The sequence below is a fragment of the Pan troglodytes genome, chromosome 9 (assembly GCF_028858775.2).
Source record: "Pan troglodytes isolate AG18354 chromosome 9, NHGRI_mPanTro3-v2.0_pri, whole genome shotgun sequence".
In the NCBI taxonomy this organism is placed as follows: domain Eukaryota; kingdom Metazoa; phylum Chordata; class Mammalia; order Primates; family Hominidae; genus Pan; species Pan troglodytes.
This window is the reverse complement of record NC_072407.2, coordinates 95,551,537-95,572,825: the sequence shown is the minus strand read 5'-3', so window position 1 is coordinate 95,572,825 and position 21,289 is coordinate 95,551,537. Positions and strand designations below refer to the sequence as shown.

General features: G+C 38.6%; 2 protein-coding genes across 17 annotated transcripts in view; one reads left to right on the top strand and one right to left on the bottom strand.

Moving 5' to 3' along the window:
* SMCO4 (single-pass membrane protein with coiled-coil domains 4) overlaps positions 1 to 21,289 on the top strand; it is a 151,921-nt gene that overhangs the window by 84,885 nt on the left and 45,747 nt on the right. The gene's annotated exons all lie outside the window — the stretch shown is intronic.
* Positions 20,241 to 21,289, bottom strand: part of DEUP1 (deuterosome assembly protein 1) — a 102,415-nt gene continuing 101,366 nt past the window's right edge. For 13 of the 16 annotated variants that reach the window (XR_010147110.1, XR_010147107.1, XR_010147111.1 and 10 more), the window contains one exon: positions 20,241 to 21,166. Coding sequence is in view for 9 of the 16 variants with exons in the window: in XM_016919899.4 (XP_016775388.1) it covers positions 20,990 to 21,166 (177 nt within the window). In the remaining 7 variants the exon portion in view is untranslated. 16 annotated transcript variants of the gene reach the window in all.

Here is a 21,289-nt window from a genome sequence, read left to right as displayed (position 1 = left end):
CCGTTCTCAGAGCTCAAAAGCCATGCTGGGAGAACCACTGCTCTCTTCAGAGCTGTCAGACAGGGAAATTTAAGTCTGCAGAAGTCATCTGCTGCCTTTCGTTCAGCTATGCCCTGCCCACAGAGGTGGAGTCTAGAGGCAGTAGGCCTTATTGAGCTGCCGTGAGCTCTGCCCAGTTCGAGCTTCCTAGCCACTTTGTTTACCTCCTCAAGTGTCAGCCATGGTGGACGCCCCTCCCTCAGCCAGGCTCCCATCTTGCAGATCGATCTCAGACTGCTGTGCTAGCAGTGAGCAAGGCTCTGTGGGAGTGGGAGCCGCTAAGTCAGGCATGGGAGAGAATCATCTTGTCTGCTGGTTGCTAAGACCTTGGGAAAAGCACAGCCTTTGGGTGGGAGTGTCCCTATTTTCCAGGTAGTCTGTCACAGCTTCCCTTGGCTAGGAAAGGGAAATCCCCCACCCTGCTTCAGCTTGCCTTCTGTGGGCTGCACCCACTGTCCAACCAGTCCCAATGAGATGTACCAGGTACCTCAGTTGTAAATGCAGAAATCACCCGTCTTCTGCATCGATCACACTGGGAGCTGCAGACTGGAGCTGTTGCTCTTCGGCCATCTTGGAACCCAAAGCCCAGACTTTTTATCAGAGCAAAAGTGTTTGGTTTTTACAACTTTCAATTTAATTTTTCCATTCATGGATCGTGCTTTTCCTGTCACATCTAAGAACTCTTTGCCTAGCTCTAGGTCCCACAGCTTTTATCCTATGTTTCACCCTAAAAGTTTCATAGTTTTACATTTAAGTTCATGATCCATTTTTGTATAATTAATTTTATAATTTATTAATTACAAAAAAATGATAATTTTTATAGAAAATGTGAGACGTAAGGTTCATATTTTTGCCTTTGGATATCCAATCGCTTCAGCATAGTTTATTGGATGGCTATCATTCCTCCATTGAATTCTTTTTGTACATTTGTCAAAAATCAGTTAGGCATACTTGTGTGGGTCCACTTCTGAGTTCTTCATTGATATCACACAGACTTCATTACTTTCCCTATATATTGTCTCAAAATTGAGTAGACTGAATCTTTTCTCTTTATTCTTTTTCAAAATTGTTTTAGCTATTCTAGTTTGTTTACTATAAAAAATGTAGAATAACCTTGTCTGTGTGTAACAAAAAGTCTTGACATTTAATTGGAATTGCATTAAATCTGTACATCAATTTCTAAACCTGTATATCTGAGACCTTTACTATGTCGAGTCTTCTAATTGATGGTACATCTTTCATTTTAAAAAGTCGTTGATTTCTTTCATCAGCATTTAGCAGTTTTCAGCATAAAATCCTGCATGTGTTTTGTTAGATTTATACCTAGGTATTTAATTTATTTAGTGATTGTAAATGTTATCAGATTTTTAATTTCAACGTCCATGTGTTTATTGCTGGTATATATACAATTGATTTTTGTGTATTTATCTTGTGTCCTTTGAGCTTACTGGGCTCTCTTATCAGTTCTAGAAGTTTTTTTGTAGATTCCTTGGGACCTTCACTAGACAATCATTTTACTAGAAAATAGGGAAAGTTTTATGTCTTCCTTTCTGATTTATGTACCTTTTATTTTTTGTCACTTATAACACTGGCTAGAACTTCCAGCACTATGTTGAATAAGAAGGGTGAGAGTGGACATCTTCGCCTTGTTCCTGATCTTTTTTTTTTTTAAGACGGAGTCTCACTCTGTCGCCAGGCTGGAGTGCAGTGGTGTGATCTCGGCTCACTGCAACCTCCACCTCCCAGTTTCAAGCGATTCTCCTGCCTCAGCCTCCTGAGTAGTGGGATTACAGGCGCCCGCCACTGTGCCCAGCTAATTTTTGTATTTTTAGTAGAGACAGGGTTTCACCAAGTTGGCCAGGATGGTCTCGATCTCTTGACCTCATGATCTGCCCACCTCGGCTTCCCAAAGTGCTGGGATTACAGCCCTTGTTCCTGATCTTAAGGAGAAAACATTCTGCCTTTTACCATTAAGTAAAATGTGATCTATAGGTTTTTGTAAACATTCTTTATCAAGTTCCCTTTTGTTCTTATTTTTCTGAAAATTTTTTTTAATCATAAAAGTGTTTAATTTTGTCAAATGCTTTTTCTGCATTAATTCATATGATTATGTGAATTTTTTTCTTTAGTCTTCTCATGTCCTCAGGTGGATTACATTGTTTCACTTTTGAACCAGCCTTGCATCTCTGGAATAAATCCCAATTAATCATGGTATATATATATTTTTGTTAAGGATTTTTGCATGTATATTCATGAGAATTTTTTGTTTGTAGTTTGCTATGTCCTTGTCTCATTTTGCTATTATGGGAATATTATTTTCAAATGAATTGGGAAATGTTTTCTTTCCTGTTTCCTAGAAGAGATTTCTGAAATTCGTGTTTTGTTTTGTTTTTTTTAACTTTTGCTAGAATTTTCTGATGAAATCATTTGGACCTAGAGATTTCTTTTTTGGTAACTTAAAAATTATGATTTCAGTTTCCTCAGTAGTTTAGGGCTATTTAAATTTACTAGTTTCCTATTGAGTGAATTGTAATAATTTGTGTTTTTTGAGAACTTGGTCCATTTCAACAAAGTTGTCAAATAAATATTTGTGTTCATAGCAGTCCTGTATCCTTTTGCTTTTTGCAGAGTCTGCAGTGAGATCCTCTGTTTCATTCCTGATAATGGTAATTTGTATTTTCTTCCTTCTTTTGTCAGTCTTGCTAGAGATTTGTTGATTTTATTTATTTTTTTCAAAGAGCCAGCTCTTTATTTCATTGATTTTCTCAATTTTTCTGATTTCCATTTTATTGATTTTTTCTCTTTATTGTCTCTTCCTTCTGCTTGCTTTGGGTTTATTTTGGTCTTTTTTATCCCCTAGGTTCTTGAGATGGGAACTTAGATGATTTGAGACTTTTCCCCTTTTCTAATGTATGCATTTAGTGCTATTAATTTCCTTCTTAGCACTGCTTTAGCTTGGAACCAGAAGGGTCCCTTTTTTTTTAAGTGATTTAATAATTTTATTTATTTTATTGATTCTCTTCAAGGATCTTCATTTCATTTTATTAAATTTTCTGGATTTCGATAATACAATGAGATATAAATTATTGCTCCCCCAAACATAAAAAATAAAAAAAATTCTAATGAGTATTCTACTCCCTTAGTTCTTTTTTTTTTTCTTTTTCTTTTTTTAAATACTTTAAGTTCTGGGATACATGGGCAGAATGTGCAGGTTTGTTACATAGGTATACATGTGCCATGGTGGTTTGCTGCACCCAGCAACCTGTCATCTACATTAGGTATTTCTCCTAGTGCTATCCCTCCCCTAGCCCCACCAACCCCCTGATAGGCCCTGGTGTGTGATGTTCCCCTCCCTGTCTCCATGTGTTCTCATTGTTAAATTCCCACTTATGAGTGAGAACATGCAGTGTTTGGCTTTCTGTTCCTGTGTTAGTTTGCTGAGAATGATGGTTTCCAGCTTCATCCATGTCCCTGCAAAGGACATGAACTCATCCTTTTTTATGGCTGCATAGTATTCCATGGTGTATATGTGCCCCATTTTCTTTATCTAGTCTATCATTGATGGACATTTGGGGTGGTTCCAAGTCTTTGCTATTGTGAATAGTGCTGCAATAAACATACTTTTGCATGTGTCTTTCTAGTAGAATGATTTCTAATCCTTTGGGTTTATACCCAGTAATGGGATTGCTAAGTCAAATGGTATTTCTAGTTCTAGATCCTTGAGGAATCGCCACACTGTCTTCCACAATGGTTGAACTAATTTACACTCCCACCAACAGGGTAAAAATGTTCCTGTTTCTCCATATCCTTGCCAGCATCTTTTGTTTTCTGACTTTTTAATGATTGCTATTCAAACTGGCCCGAGATGGTATCTCACTGTGGTTTTGATTTGCATTTCTCTAATGACCAGTGATGATGAGCTTTTTTTCATGTTTACTGGCTGCATAAATGTCTTCTTTTGAGAAGACATTTCTCAATCTGTCTGTTCATATCCTTCACCCACTTTTTGATGGGGTTGTTTTTTTCTTGTAAATTTGTTTAAGTTCCTTGTAGATTCTGGATATTAGCCCTTTGTCAGATGGATTGCAAAAATTTTCTCCCATTCTGTAGGTTGCCTGTTCACTCTCATGACAGTTTCTTTTGCTGTTCAGAAGCTCTTTAATTAGATCCCATTTGAGAATTTTGGCTTTTGTTGCCATTGCTCTTGGTGTTTTAGTCATGAAGTCTTTGCCCATGCCTATGTCCTGAATGGTATTGCCTAGGTTTTCTTCTAGGGCTTTTATGGTTTTAGGTCTTACATTTAAGTCTTTAATCCATCTTGAATTAATTTTTGCATAAGAAAGGGGTCCAGTTTCAGTTTCTGCAGAAGGGTCCTTTTTACCGCTAAGCTCAGGTGAATATTCTGACTCTCCACCAGGCCTCCACTGCCCCCCCCTAGGGGTGAGGGGTAGAGTTGCCTGTTCCTGCCTTGTATGAGATACCCACATAATCTGTACTGATGCTGCTGAGGTGTACATTGCATCACCTGCTGGCATGGATGAGAGTTCTTTTGCCCTACTCAGCCCTCTGCGATGCCACTTTGCTATGTGTTTGAAGAGAGGGCAGAAGTCTAGGCTCTCCCTCTGCCTTTGCTGGTGTGGGTGTTAGTGTGGCCAACAGCTTTTTTGGGGGTGGTTGGCTGGATTTTAGTAGTTCTTATCTGAAAGTTTTCTGTCTGCCTGTGCTGCCCCTTTCTCGGTCCTTGCCAAGAGAGAGCAGGCTTTTGATGGGGCCTTTTCTGTCTGTGCCTGTTGCCAGTTTGTTCAGCTCCAAGTCTGGGATGTATGAGTGTAGTAGTTTCCTAGGGCAGCTGTAACAAAGTGCTACACATTGGGTGGCTCAAACAACAGAAATGTATAGCCTTGCAGTTCTGGAGGCTGGAAGTCCAAAGTCAAGGTGTCAGTAGAATAGTTCCTCTTGATTGCTGTGAGGGAAAATCTGTTCCAGACCTCTCTCCCAGCTGCTGGTGGTTGGCTGGTGATCTTTGATGCTTCTTGACTTGTGGAAGCATCACCTTGATATTTACCTTTACATTCACATGGTGTTCTCCCTGGGTGCATCTGTGTCTAAATATCCCCCTTTTATAAGGACACTAGTCAGAATGGACTAAGGGTCCACTCTACTCCAAAATGACCTCGTTTTAGTAACTAATACATCTGCAGTGACCCTATTTCCACATAAGGTCACATTCTAAGGCACTAGGGGTTAAGACAGCAACATATGAATTTTGGGAGAACACAATTCAAGCCATAATTATGAGGCAAAAAGAAAATCCAGGAAACTCACCAGCTTGTTTTTTTGCTCCTAAGGGTTCTAGCCAGTCTTCCTTCTCTCTCTATCTTTCAGTCATCTTGTGTTTATTTCATATATAAGTCCAGTGATTTTAGTCGTACTTAGCAGGAAGAATAAGTGTGTGTATGTTGGGAGGTAAATACAACTTGAGAAAATGTGGCCTAAGAGGGAACAGAGAAACATGAAAGAAAGGCACTTGTATCATGAGTTCCATGTCACAGTTTTGATTATGTTTGTCCCATAGCCTGTTCACAACTTTATGAAGCCGTGGGACAGATATAATCAGAAGCACTATCTGCTTCCCATCCTTACCCTATCTTTGGGAGCAGGTAGACTATTTGCAGGGCCCAGTGCAAAATAAAAATGCAGGGACCTGGCTTTGAAAATTATTAAGTTCAAGATGTCAAGAGCAGAGCATTCAACCAAGCCCTTCTGAGCACAAGACCCTGTGTCACATGCCTGTGAAGTCAATCCCTCCTATCCCTTGATGCTAACTGCTGTTGAGCCTCTAAAACTCAGCTAGACATCATTTCCTTGGGGAGCCTTTTTTAGATAACTCCTATTTTCCACCCTCTTCTAATACACACACTGCTACCTGCCCCCCCCCAAGTTGGGTTAGGTGTCTTCGTTTGAGCTTCCATAATGCTGTGCACATGTTTTTAATATTGCAAGTTGTTTTTTAATGATCTGTATAGGTGTCTGACACTCATTTGGGAACTTTTTGAGAGCATGAATTATTTTTGACTCAACTTCGTACCTCTAAAACCTAGCACAGCCTGGCTTGCAATAGACAGTCAAGAAATGCTTTTTGACCTGACTGCTGAACTGAGTGAAAGAAATGGCAAACTAATGAGGTGAACCTGTTCCCACTTCCTTCATCTCCTCCACCTCCATCCAAACATGAAAGTGTTGCTACAAACTCTGTAAAGCTGACAACTGAAGACCATCTTCAAAATTATTTAAAACTTATTTGTGAATATCTAAGTAGAAAACAGCTATGTTGACTGGTAAACTAACCAATGAACATAACATTGGACCACACTATCCACGTTTATTCAGGATTGTGGTCTATCATCTAGCATCTGGGCCAATGTCTGACCCTTGGTGGGTTCTCAGTGAATTCTGTGGAACGAATGATGAGCCAGGTAGCAAGCACATGAGAACATCCGTTTACTTAGCTTCTTCTTCCTTCACTTCTTTTCCAACTCATCCTTTATAGTCCAACTCAAAATTCAGCTTCTGGGTTAATCTCACTCTCATCTGAGAATTTTTAAATCTTTATATATCTAAAGTTTTATTCTCCCCAAAACTTTGGGTGCCTTATACATTTAGCATACTATCTTCAATAAAATAAACGTATTTTCTCCAAAATACGGCTATTACGTTTGGCCATTAAATCCAATCTATTCTTAAGTACTCATATTTTCAATATTAAAAATAATGACTGACTGATATATGTTTGTTTTCCAAGCTCTGGGACAGTTCTCGATTCATGTTTTATTGATTATTTTCAGGGTTTTGTATATATATATATTTATTTATATACATATATATGCACATAAGTGAATACACACACGTATATGGATATATACTCTCCCCAAATTCTTGGGTGCAACTCTTGTTAATATAAAAACTTTGGTTATGAAGTAAACTTTATATATAGCAAACATTTTATCTGAAGCCAAAGAACTGTTTTAGTTTGATTACTCATAATTTTATCTATCAAAATTCCTTGGTAATGATTCATGAAATAATTTATCATGACCAATGGATATATTTAGGATTAGAAAAGGTTTCAGCTCAATCAGCACTGACTTTTGGAAGATTTTCCTCAAGCTGATGAAAAGGAAGAATTTCCAAGCTGCAATGTTGTTTTTGTAACCAACCAACCAAACAAAAACCAAAAGAAATCATACCAAATGGGAAGAATGATAGCTCAGTTCTTTTCTGTTTTATCAATTTAATGTATACAATTTTGCAATGAAGGGAGATCTGTCGTGCATAGCTCAAGTACAAAAAAGCCTGTTGGCCCTATGTTACATAATAATTTTTTCAGGCAAGTGCTATGATGTGAGTGTTTGTGTTACCCCAAAATTCATATGAAATGTAATCTCCAGTGCAATATTACTAAGAGATGGGGCCTTTAGGAGGTGACTAGATCATGAGGACCAATTAGTGACCCTATAAAAAGAGGCCTTAAGGGGCTTGTTTGTCCCTTCTGCTGTGAGGACATAGCTAGAAGGTGTCATCTATAAGGAAGGGCCTTTCCTGAGACACCAAATCTGCTGGTGCCTTGATCTTGGACTTCCCAGCCTCTGGAACTGTGAGCAACAATTTTCTGTTTATAAATTACTCACTCTAAGGTATTTTGTTATAGCAGCCTTAACAGACTGAGGCAGCAGGTCACCACACCTGATAAAAGACACATTGACCAGATAAGTGAAAAGCTTAATTCTTCTTTTTACTTATTTAGAGACGAAGTCTTGCTGTGTTGCCAGGCTGGAGTGCAGTGGTGTGATCTCAGCTCACTGCAACCTCTGCCTCCCAGGTTCAAGCAATTCTCCTGCCTTAGCCTCCCAGGTAGCTGGGACTACAGGTGTGCACCACCATGCCCAGCTAATTTTTGTATTTTTAACAGAGACGGGGCTTCACCCTGTTGGCCAGGCTGGTCTCGATCTATTGACCTAGTGATCCGCCTGCCTTGGTGTCCCCAAGTGCTAGGATTACAGGCATGAGCCACTGCACTCAGCCTAATTTTTCATTTTATGTGAAACCCACAGAGCCAGTAAGTTTGATCTTGGATGGGTTCCTCCTGTTGAGGAAGCAGCCATTTCATTTCTGTGTGAGTAAACAACATTTGGGAAGTCAACGCATCTGAGCTCCTCTTATTTAGCAGAGGTCTTGGTCATCAGTTGTCAGCAGTAAATATCAAAACAAGTGTGGTTCATTGCAAACCACACCTTGGTCCTTTGGCATTTTGTTTTTCCTTTCCTTGGCAGGCAAGGGAGGAAAACGTGTCCATCTGAATTAAGTACAGTGCTTATCATTGGGTGCTTTCCCAGGAGGCTGGGGCTCCTAAGGCAGCAGTTTTCAAGGGGGCTTTCAAGTGAGGAGAACTCTGGTCTTTGGGCAGAAGCAGGCTTGGGTTTTGTTAGCTTCCCTGTTGCCAGCATTTGGAACTCCCAGGAGGCACAAGTCATTGAGGAAAAACAAAACAAACAAACAAAAACACTTGAACTAGGACACCCACAAAAGAAGGCTGTTTTTGGTGGCAGCCTTGGTGGTGCAGTGAGGAGTCACCTTTTCCTTCAAGAAGCCCTATGTCTGCTAGAGGCAGTGTGGCCTGGTGGAAGCAGCACAGATGTTAGCACTCCACAGACTGGCCATTTTCCAGATACTTGATCTTGGAATACTATCACTCAGTCTTTTAAGTCTCAAAATAAAATAGGCCTAATTCTTACTTTCAAGGTTATTATAAAGGTCAAATCAAGTTTAAAAGACACAGATCACCAAAATGGACTCAAGAAGAAATAGAAAATCTGAACAGAGCTATAACAAGGAAAGATATTAAGTAATAATTAAAATTTTCCCACAAAGAAAAGCCTGGACCAGATAGCTTCACTAGTGAATTTCATTGGCATTTAAATAAATAATACAAACTCTTCTAGAAAACAGAGGAGTAGGGAAAACTTCACTATTCACTCTATGAGGCAAAAATTACCCTGATACCGAAGCCAAAGACATGACAAGAAAACTAGAGACCAATATCCCTCATGTATATAGACACAATTCTCAACAAAATATAAGCAGACAAAATCCAGCAACATATAAAAGGAATTATACATCATGATCAAGTAGGATTTATCCCAGAAACATAAGATTGGTTTATCCCTTTTAAAAGTTAATATAGTATTCTATATTAATAAAGGACAAAAACCCCATGATCATCTTAGCAGACACAGAAAAAGCATTTAACAAAATCTAATGGCCAATAATAAAAACTCTCAATAAACTAGGACTATATGAGAACTTCTGCAACTTGATAAAAAGCATCTACAAAAAACCTGTAGCTAACATCATAATTAATGATGAAAGACTAAAAGCTTTCTCTTAAGATCAAGAACAAGGCAAACATGTCTGCTCTCGCCACTTCTATTTAACATTGTACTGGAGTTTCTAGCTAGTGCAGTCAGGTAAGGAAAAGAAAGAAAATGTTCCCAGAATGGAAAGAAGAAGTAAAAAAGCTGTCTTTATGTAAAGACAACATGACCCTGTATGCAGAAAATTCCGAGGAGCGCGCACGCGCGCACACACACACACACCCCTACTAGAATAAATGAGCTCAGCTGGGTCACAGAATACAAAACTAGTATACAAAAATCTATTGTATTTCTATATACTAACCATGAACAATCCAATAATGAAATTAAGAAAACAATTCATTAGTAACAGCATCAAATCAAATAGGAATAAATTTAACAGAAGAAGCATAATATTATACATTGGAAACTAAAACATTTCTAAGAGAAATTAAAGAAGAACTAAATAATGGAAAAAATCTGAAATTTCATGTTTACAAATTGGAAGACTCAATATTATTAAGATGGCAATGCCGCCCAAACTGAGATTCAGTATAGGTCATTTTGGAGAGGACTGCCGTCTTAATCTCCATAGAAATCTCAGCAGGCTTACTATTATTATTATTATTATTATTATTACTTTTTTTTTTACAAAAATTGACAAGCTGACAAGCTGATCAAACTACCCAAAATAGCCAAAATCATTTTGAAAGTTGGAGGACTTACACTTCCCAATATCAAAACTTCTGGCAAAGCTACAGTAAGTATGATTGTGTGGTACTGGCATAAGGAATAACATATAGGTCAATGTAAGAGAATTAAGAGTCCAGAAATAAACCCTTATGTTTATATCCAATTGATTTTTCAACAAAGGTGTCAAAACAATTTAAAGGGGAAAAAGAATATTTTTTTTTTTAAACGTATGGTGCTGGGACAATTAGATATCCACAGGTAAAAAGATGAATCTAGACCCTATCACCACACAAAAATGTTAACTCAAAATGGACTCTAGATCTAATGTAAAACTTAAAACTATAACAATTTTAGAAGAAAATATAAAGGATAACTTTGTGACTTGGATTGGGCAAATATTTCTTAGATATGATGCTAAAAGCATAATTCGTAAAATAAAAAAACTAATGAAGTGTACTTTATCAAAATTTAAAACTTATTTCCTTCAAAAGACACCATTAAGAAAATGACAAGTCACAGACTGGGAGAAAATATATGCAAATCTTATATCTGATAAAGGATTAATATCTAATATATAAAGAATTTTTATAACTCAACAAGAGAAATAACCTAATTATAAAATTGGCGAAAGATTTAAATAGACATTTCACTGAAGAATAGATGTGGATGGTCAGTAAGCACACATAATGATGCTCAACATCATTAGCCACTAGAGAAATGAAAATTAAAACCAGAATGAAATATTCTTTTATACACACTAAAAATTTCTTTTCAAAGTTAAACATAAATATACCATGTAACTCAGAAATTCTACTCCTAGGAAATGATTCAATAGATATGAAAACATATGTCCCCATGGAGACTTGTGTATTCATAACAGCTTTATTCATAATAACCCTAAACTGGAAGCAATTCAAATGTCCATCAACTGGTGAAATAGATAAATGAAACGTGGTTTATTCATACAACAGAATACTGCTAAGCAATAAAAAAAAGAACAAGATACTGATATATGCTACAATACAAATCTTGAGAACATTATGCTAAGATTAAAAAAAACCCACATATGAATTCATTTATGTAAAATGTCCAGGTAAATCTGTAGAGACAGAAAGTAGTTTAGTAGCTGCCTGGGGTTGGGCATAGGAACAGGGAGTGACTAAAAACAGGCATTAGGGATCTTTTTGGAGTGAAGGTAATGTTCTAAAATTGGGTTGTGGCAATGGATACACAACTCTGTAAACTTAGTAAAAATCATTGAAATATACCTTTTAAATGGGTGAGTTTTATGGTGTGTAATTATTTTTAAGAAAACTGTTAATGATTGAGTTTAACTTATGTATGGTGGCTGTCACATGGTCCTCAAAAAATGATAGTATTGTTCCTTGAGGATGTGCTTTGTCTTCGGAGTTCAGACCTAATGCCTCAGAGGGCAAGGATGGCAAATGCCAACAGCTAGCATGTACTGAGTACTGACTGTGCCAAGCTCCATGCTAACCACATTATGTACATTACATCCTCTAATCCTCACAACAATCCTCCGAGGTAGGTAGTATTATTATGCCTGTTCTATAGATAAGGAAATGGAAGCTTTGTTAAGGTCACTGTGCCAAGGCATGGACCTGTCTCCAACAGGTCTAACTTGTCCTATTGTACAGAGCACCTTTAAGACCTAAACATTTCTAGTCCGGTCCTGGGGTCAGCGAGGTAGCTCTGAGGATCTCCTTAGTTCTATGCTTGGCCCTGCTGAAGGCTTCCCTGTTTGAAACCCTGCTTTTGGTGTGGAGGTTATAACCAGTATCCATGAAACAGTTTCTGCAGGAAAATGTATTCTATGCTAAGGTAATAATCAAGCAAATCTGCCTCTCCTTCAGGCCCCCTCCACAACATCTAGGGAAGCTGCTCCATGGCCATGCCTTTGGCCTATGGTGAGCAGAAGGGGAAGAGAGGGGAATAGAGATGGGGAGTAGAGAGGGCGGGTTGGCCTCACTACCTCCTTTCAACATTCAACAAGGACTACTTGCCTTTTATCTTGATTACAGTATATCGATGTTGGACTTCAGCATATGATTCCTTTTGAACACTGAATCCTGTTCTTAAGCAAAGCATATCGAAAACCACAATTTTAAGAAAGTTAGTATCAAGTGGAGTGCTGAAATAGTAATTTAAAAGAAGTCTGTATATGGACTTAAGTATTAATAGACCATAGGGGCAAATTTACCGTTAGTTCTGGACATAGTCCAAACTCATGCTGTCTTGACTCTGCTAAGTTCTGAGACTATTGTAGCCTAGATCTTTATTTCAACAAACAATTTTCAATTGTATCTTTACCTTGAAGAGAATGAAATGTCATCCTGACTTAGGGGATTATCAAGATATGTATATTGAAACTTTTTCATTATTTGTATTAGGGATATTAAGGTTTTCAAATTTGTTTATGGAATGCCTTTTTCCTAAACATACTTCTTCCTATTTTCTAAAGATAACACTGAACAATATTTTCCTCATGTCTAGGCTAGCAATTACTAAATAATTTGAAGGTATCATAATTCTATTATTTTTCCACATGGAGATTTTGTGAGTACACTAATGGCTTTGGACCTTCTGATGTTTTGTCATCAAACCTGGCTTCTGTGGATGCAACTTTGTTCACCATCTGCTTGTTTACAAGAAGTGATACTGGGAAGTAAATAAGAGCTAGAGCCAGGAATCAGAAGACCAGGGGTTTCCTTTCTGATTCTCCCATTTACCATGATTCTGAGTAAGTTTCTTAACAGCTCTGATTCCCAGGGACAAGGATATCAGGCTTGGTGACCTCACAGGCTCATTTTGAGTTTAAATGAATAATCCTATGGGAAGGTGTTGTGGACAGAATGTGTGCGCCCACCCAAAATTTATAGAGTCATGCACTGCATAATAATATTTCAATGGACCTAATGTATGATGGTGTTCCCATATTATAATTCCATATTTTGCTCTACCTTTTCTATATTTAGATACACAAATACTTACCATTGTGTTAAAATTACCTACAGCATTCAGTACAGTAACACACCATACAAGTTTGTAGCCTAGGAGCAATAGGCTATGCCATATAGCCTAGGTGTGTAGTAGTTGTGCCATCTAGGTTTGTATAAGTCCACTCTATGATGTTTGCACAATGTAATTGCCTAACAAGACATTTCTCAGAATATATCCCTGTCATTAAGTGATACATGACTGTATTGAAATTTTAATCTTCATTGTGATGGTATTAGGAAATTGGGCCTTTAGGAGGTAATTACATCATGAGGGTAGACACCTTCATCAATGGGATTACAGCCTTATAAAGAAGAAACGAGAAGTTGCTTCCAAGATGGCCAAACAGTAACAGCTCCGGTCTGCAGCACCCAGCGAGATCGATGAAGACTGGTGATTTCTGCATTTACAACTGAGGTACCTGGTTCATCTCATTGAGACTGGTTGGACAGGAGGTGCAGCTCACGGAGGGCAAGCTGAAGCAGGGCGGGGTGTTGCCTCACCTGGGAAGCGCAAGGGGTCAGGGGATTTCCCTTTCCTAATCAAGGGAAGCTGTGAGGGACTGTACCTGGAAGAACAGTAAACTCCTGCCCAGTAAACTCCTGCCCAAATACTGCGCTTTCCCACAGTCTTCACAACCCGCAGACCAAGAAATTCCCTCCCCTGCCTGGCTTGGCAGCTCCCATGCCCACAGAGCATTGCTCACTGCTAGCGCAGCAGTCTGAGGTAGACCTGTGATGCTGCAGCTTGGTGGGGGGAGGGGCGTCCACCATTGATGAGGCTTGAGTAGGTGGTTTTATGCTCACAGTGTAAACAAAGAGGCTGGGAAGCTTGAACTGGGCGGAGCCCACCACAGCTCAGCAAGGCCTACTGCCTCTCTAGATTCCACATCTAGGGGCAGGACATATCAGAACAAAAGGCAGCTGACAGCCTTGGCTGACCTAAACGTCCCTGTCTGACAGCTCTGAAGAGAGCAGTGGTTCTCTCAGTATGGCGTTCGATCTCTGAAAACGGACAGACTGCCTCCTCAAGTGGGTCCCTGACCCCCGTGTAGCCTGACTGGGGGACACCTCCCAGTTGGGGCCGACAGACACCTCATACAGGCAGGTGCCCCTCTGGGATGAAGCTTCTAGGGGAAGGATCAGGCAGCAATATTTGCTGTTCTGCACCCTCCACTGGTGATACCCAGGCAAACAGGTCTGGAGTGGACCTCCAGCAAAATCCAACAGACCTGCAGCTGAGGGGCCTGACTGTTAGAAGGAAAACCAACAAACAGAAAGGAATAGCATCAACATCAACAAAAAGCACATCCACACCAAAACCCCATCTGTAGGTCACCAACATCAAGGACCAAAGGTAGATAAAACCACGAAGATGGGGAGAAATCAGAGCAGAAAAGCTGAAAATTCCAAAAACTGGAGCACCTCTTTTCCTCCAAAGGATTGCAGCTCCTCGCCAGCAAAGGAACAAAACTGGACGGAGAATGAGTTTACAAGTTGACAGAAGTAGGCTTCAGAAGGTCGGTAATAACAAACTTCTCCAAGCTAAAGGAGCATGTTCTAACCCACTGCAAGGAAGTTAAAAACCTTGAAAAAAGGTTAGACAAATGGCTAACTAGAATAAACAGTGTAGAGAAGAACTTAAATGACCTGATGGAGGTGAAAACCACAGCATGAGAACTTCGTGATGCATGCACAAGCTTTAACAGCCGACTCGATCAAGTGGAAGAAAAGATATCAGTGATCAAAGGTCAAATTAATGAAATAAAGTGAGAAGACAGGATTAGAGAAAAAAGAGTGAAAAGAAATGAACAAAGCCTCCAGGAAATATGGGACTATGTGAAAAGACCAAATCTACATTTGATTGGTGTTCCTGAAAGTAACAGGGAGAATGGATCCAAGTTAGAAAACATTCTTCAGGATATTATCCAGGAGAACTTCCCCAATCTAGCAAGGCAGGCCAACATTCAAATTCAGGAAATACAGAGAACACCACAAAGATGCTCCTCAAGAAGAGCAACCCCAGGACACGTAATTGTCGGATTCACCAAGGCTGAAATGAAGGAAAAAATGCTAAGGGCAGCCAGAGAGAAAGGTTGGGTTACCCACAAAGGGAATCCCATAAGACTAACAGCGGATCTCTCAGCAGAAACCCTGCAAGCCAGAAGAAAGTGGGGGCCAATATTCAACATTCTTATAGAAAAGACTTTTCAACCCAAAATTTCATATCCAGCCAAACTAAACTTCATAAGTGAAAGAGAAATAAAATCCTTTACAGACAAGCAAATGCTGAGAGATTTTGTCACCACCAGGCTTGCCTTACAAGAGCCCCTGAAGGAAGCGCTAAACATGGAAAAGAACAACAGGTACCAGCCACTGCAAAAACATGCCAAATTGTAAAAACCATTGACGCTATGAAGAAACTGCATCAATTAATGGGCAGAACAACCAGCAAACATCATAATGACAGGATCAAATTCACACATAACAATATTAATCTTAAATGTAAATGGGCTAAATGCCCCAATTAAAAGACACAGACGGGCAAATTGGATAAAGAGTCAAGACCCATTGGTGTGCAGTATTCAGGAGACCCATCTCAGATGCAAAGACACACATAGGCTCAAAATAAAAGGGTGGAGGAAGATCTACCAAGCAAATGGAAAGCAAAAAAAAAAGCAGGGGTTGCAATCCCAGTCTCTGATAAAACATACTTTAAACCAACAAAGATCAAAAGAGACAAAGAAGGCCATTACATATTGGTAAAGGGATCAATTCAACAGGAAGAACTAACCATCCTAAATATATATGCACCCAATACAGGAGCACCCAGATTCATAAAGCAAGTCCTTAGAGACCTACAAAGAGACTTAGACTCCCACACAATAATAATGGGAGATCTTAACACCCCATTGTCAATATTAGATCAATGAGACAGAAAATTAACAAGGATATCCAGGACTTGAACTCAGCTCTGGACCAAGTGGACCTAATACACATCTATGGAACTCTCCACCCCAAATCAACAGAATATACATTCTTCTCAGCACCACATCATACTTATTCTAAAATTGACCATATAATTGGAAGTAAAATATTCAACAAATGCAAAAGAGCAGATATCACAACAAACTGTCTCTCAGACCACAGTGCAATCAAATTAGAACTCAGGATTAAGAAACTCACCCAAAACCGCACAACTACATGGAAACTGAACAACCTGCTCCTGAATGACTACTGGGTAGAAAACGAAATGAAGGCAGAAATAAAGATGTTCTTTGAAAACAATGAGAACAAAGACACAGTGTACCAGAATCTCTGGAACACATTTAAAGCATTGTGTAGAGGGAAATTTATAGCACTAAATGCCCGCAAGAGAAAGCAAGAGAGATCTAACATCGACACCCTAACATCACAATTAAAAGAACTACAGAAGCAAGAGCAAACACATTCAAAAGCTAGCCAAAGGCAAGAAATAACTAAGATCAGAGCAGAACTGAAGGAGATAGAGACACAAAAATCTCTTCAAAAAAATCAATGAATCCAGGGGCTGGTTTTTTGAAAAAATCAACAAAATAGAGCACTAGCAAAACTAATAAAGAAGAAAAGAGAGAAGAATCAAATAGATGCAATAAAAAATGATAAAGGGGATATTACCACTGATCCCACAGAAATACAAACTACCATCAGAGAATACTATAAACACCTCTATGCAAATAAACTAGAAACTCTAGAAGAAATGGATAAATTCCTGGACACATACACCCTCCCAAGACTAAACCAGGAAGAAGCTGAATCTCTGAATAGACCAATAACAGGTTCTGAAATTGAGGAAATAATTAATAGCCTACCAACCAAAAAAAGTCCGGGACCAGACGGATTCACAGCTGAATTCTACCAGAGGTATGAAGAGGAGCTGGTACCATTCCTTCTGAAACTATTCCAATCAATAGAAAAAGAGGGAATCCTCCCTAACTCATTTTATGAGGCCAGCATTATCCTGATACCACAGCCTGGCAGAGACACACAAAAAAAGAAAATTTTAGGCCAATATCCCTGATGAACATCGATGTGAAAATCCTCAATAAAATACTGGCAAACCAAATCGAGCAGTACATCAAAAAGCTTATCCACCACAATCAAGGGATGCAAGGCTGGTTCAGCATATGCCAATCAATAAATGTAATCCATCACATAAACAGAACCAATGACAAAAACCACATGATTATCTCAGTAGATGCAGAAAAGGTCTTTGACAATATTCAACAGAGCTTCAATGCTAAGAACTCTCAATAAACTTGGTATTGATGGAACATATCTCAAAATAATAAGAGCTATTAATGACAAACCCACAGCCAATATCATACTGAATGGGCAAAAACTGGAAGCATTCCCTTTGAAACTGCCACAAGACAAGGATGCCCTCTCTCACCACTCCTATTCAACATAGTGTTGGAAGTTCTGGCCAGGGCAATCAGCCAAGAGAAAGAAATAAAGGGTATTCAATTAGGAAAAGAGGAAGTCAAATTGTCCCTGTTTGCAGATGACGTGATTTATATTTAGGAAACCCCATCGTCTCAGCCCAAAATCTCCTTAAGCTGATAAGCAACTTCAGCAAAGTCTCAGGATACAAAATCAATGTGCAAAAATCACAAGCATTCCTATACACCAGTAACAGACAAACAGAGAGCCAAATCATGAGTGAACTCCCATTCCCAATTACTACAAAGAGAATGAAATACCTAGGAATCCAACTTACAAGGGATGTGAAGGACCTCTTCAAGGAGAACTACAAACCACTGCTCAACGAAATAAGAGGACACAAACAAATGGAAGAACATTCCATGCTCATGGATAGGAAGAATCAATATTGTGAAAATGGCCATACTGCCCAAGGTAATTTATAGATTCAATGCCATCCCCATCAAGCTACCAATGACTTTCTTCACAGAATTGGAAAAAACTACTTTAAAGTTCAAATGGAACCAAAAAAGAGCCTGCATAGCCAAGATAATCCTAAGCAAAAAGAGCAAAGCTGGAGGCATCACGCTACCTGACTTCAAACTATACTACAAAGCTACAGTAACCAAAACAGCATGGTACTGGTAACAAAACAGATATACAGACCAATGGAACGGAAGAGAGGCCTCAGAAATAACACCACACTTCTACAACCATCTGATCTTTGACAAACCTGAGAAAAACAAGCAATGGGGAAAGGATTCCCTATTTAATAAATGGTGCTGGGAAAACTGGCTAGCCATAGGTACAAAGCTGAAAGTAGATCCCTTCCTTACACCTTATATAAAAATTAACTCAAGGTGGATTAAAGACTTAAATGTTAGGCCTAAAACCATAAAAACCCTAGAAGAAAACCTAAGCAATACCATTCAGGACATAGGCATGGGCAAAGACACCAAAAGCAATGGCAACAAAAGCCAAAATAGACAAATGGGATCTAATTAAACTAAAGAGCTTCTGCACAGCAAAAGAAACTGTCGTCAGAGTGAACAGGCAACCTACAGAATGGGAGAAAATTTTTGCAATGTACCCATCTGACAAAGGGCTAATATCCAGAATCTACAAAGAACTTAAACAAATTTACAAGAAAAGAACAAACAACCCCATCACAAAGTGGGCAAAGGATATGAAGAGACACTTCTCAAAAGAAGGTATTTATGCAGCCAACAGACATATGAAAAAATGCTCATCATCACTGGTCATCAGAGAAATGCAAATCAAAACCACAATGAGATACCATCTCAGGCCAGTTAAAATGGCAATCATTAAACAGTCAGGAAAAACAGATGCTGGAGAGGATATGGAGAAATAGGAATGCTTTTACATTGTTGGTGGGAGTGTAAATTAGTTCAACCATTGTGGATGACAGCGTGGCGATTCCTCAAGGATCTAGAACTAGAAATACCATTTGACCCAGCCATCCCATTACTGGGTGTATACCCAAAGGATTATAAATCATGCTACTATAAAGACACATGCACACGTATGTTTATTGCAGCACTATTCACAATAGCAAAGACTTGGGACCAACTGAAATGTTCATCAATGATAGACTGGATTAACAAAATGTGGCACATATACACCATGGAGCCTTAAAAAAGGATGAGTTCATGTCCTTTGCATGGACGTGGATGAAGCTGGAAACTATGATTCTCAGTAAACTATCACAAGGACAGAAAACCAAACACTGCATGTTCTCACTCATAAGTGGAAGTTGAAAAATGAGAACACATGGACACAGGGTGGGGAACATCAGATACCAGGGCCTGTCAAGGGATGGGGGGCGGGGGGAGGGATAACATTAGGAGAAATACCTAATGTAAATGACGAGTTGATGGGTGCAGCAAAACAACATGGCACATGTGTACCTATGTAACAAACCTGCACGTTGTGCACATGTACCCTAGAACTTAAAGTATAATAAAAAAGAAAAAAAAGAAACTGAGAGAGATACTTCCTCTCTGCCATGTGAAGATACATCAAGAAGGTGGCTGTCAACAAGCCTGGAAGTGGGCCCTCGCCAGACACCAGATTAGCTGGCACCTTGATCTTGGACTTCCCAGCCTTCTGAACTGTGAGAGATAAATGTTTGTTGTTTAGGTCACCCAGTCTATGGTATTTTTGTTATAGCGGGCTGAACTAAGACAAACCTCAAGAGCTATACAAATACATCTTTTCTTTTCTTCAAACGTCCAGAGCTATACAAATACATGTGGTCATGTCATCTGAAGTCTACAATGCTCTGCATTTTTCACATGAAAATGACACTTGGTATCTAATGGCATTTTGGTTTATCTTTCAGTATGATGAGATTGTTTCTTTAAAGGGAAATAGAAAACTGTAAAAGCTGTAGTAGGACTTACCTTCTTTCATAATCTCTCTTCATATATACATATATATATAGAGAGAGAGAGAGAGAGACATATATATATACACACACACATATGTGAAACTCTTAAAGTATATTGTATTATTGCTGTGTATTTGTAACTTCTGTTTTATTGTTCACAGCCATGCTATTACTGTTCTATACAGATTTAGCATTTATGCTTCAAGTCCATTGAATTTTACATTCCTTTATTGTATTAAAAACAGAAGTGATTACAAAGGAAAATGTAGCAACAGTAATGCTTTATATTTCCTTTATCTTGTTCGTGTCCATGAAGTCATTAGTACTAACAAAAAAGCGTTAATTTTTGGCACATATATTTTAGGTTTGTAAATTGCACATTCCATATATCTTCATTGTGTTGAAACAGACAGACATTATAAAGGTGAATGTAAAAACAATAAAGCTATAGCTTTTTTTCCCCCAAAAATTATAGAATTTTAGAGTGTTTACATAACTGGAAATACTTAAATATTTTTATTTATAAAATCCTTGAGTTTTCAAAACCAGTACAACTGAGCTGCCTTTGAGTCATTTGTATCTGGAATATAGCACTTCCCTTTCTCTTATTTTGTGTAGTTGCCGAGGAAATGGGTTTTCAGTATACATGATTCAAGTGGGGAAAAAAAACTGCATATTTGATTCCAAAATATTCCTTAGACTGGAAAAAAATCTCTTTTGGAATAGTCATGTTTATTTTATAGTAACTCTACAGCAGGACAATTTAGCATGTTAATGCAGAAATGCAAACAGCTTTATAGAACAAAATACTTACTATTTTCTAGCTGCCTTACGGAAATTATTTACTCAAGGAAACAGAACAGAATTTCTTGGTTTCATTAATCAGCTTTGTAAATATTTTGCCAGAGCTTTTTTTCTTGGCAGGGGCGGGGGGGAAGCAAATAAAAAAGTTTAAAAGCTCATATGTGTCTATTTTGTTTTAGCTTGGAGTATTTATTAAGAGTAAATTCTGTGTGTCTTTGCAGTTCATCAATATGTGTATTTAGAAGTTTTTCAAGTTCTTTTGCTCGTTTCTCTTCTTCCAGAAGGAAATGCTGTGCAGCCAAAGATGCTGGGAAGGACATATCTGGGGGAGACTAAAGAGAGAAAGAACGAAAAGTGAGTGAGGAATACAGAGCTTTAAAAAATCTTCCCATTTCCAGGCATGCTTCATCCCTGACATACTGTCAAACACCGCAGCTCTTAATGAAAGAATACAT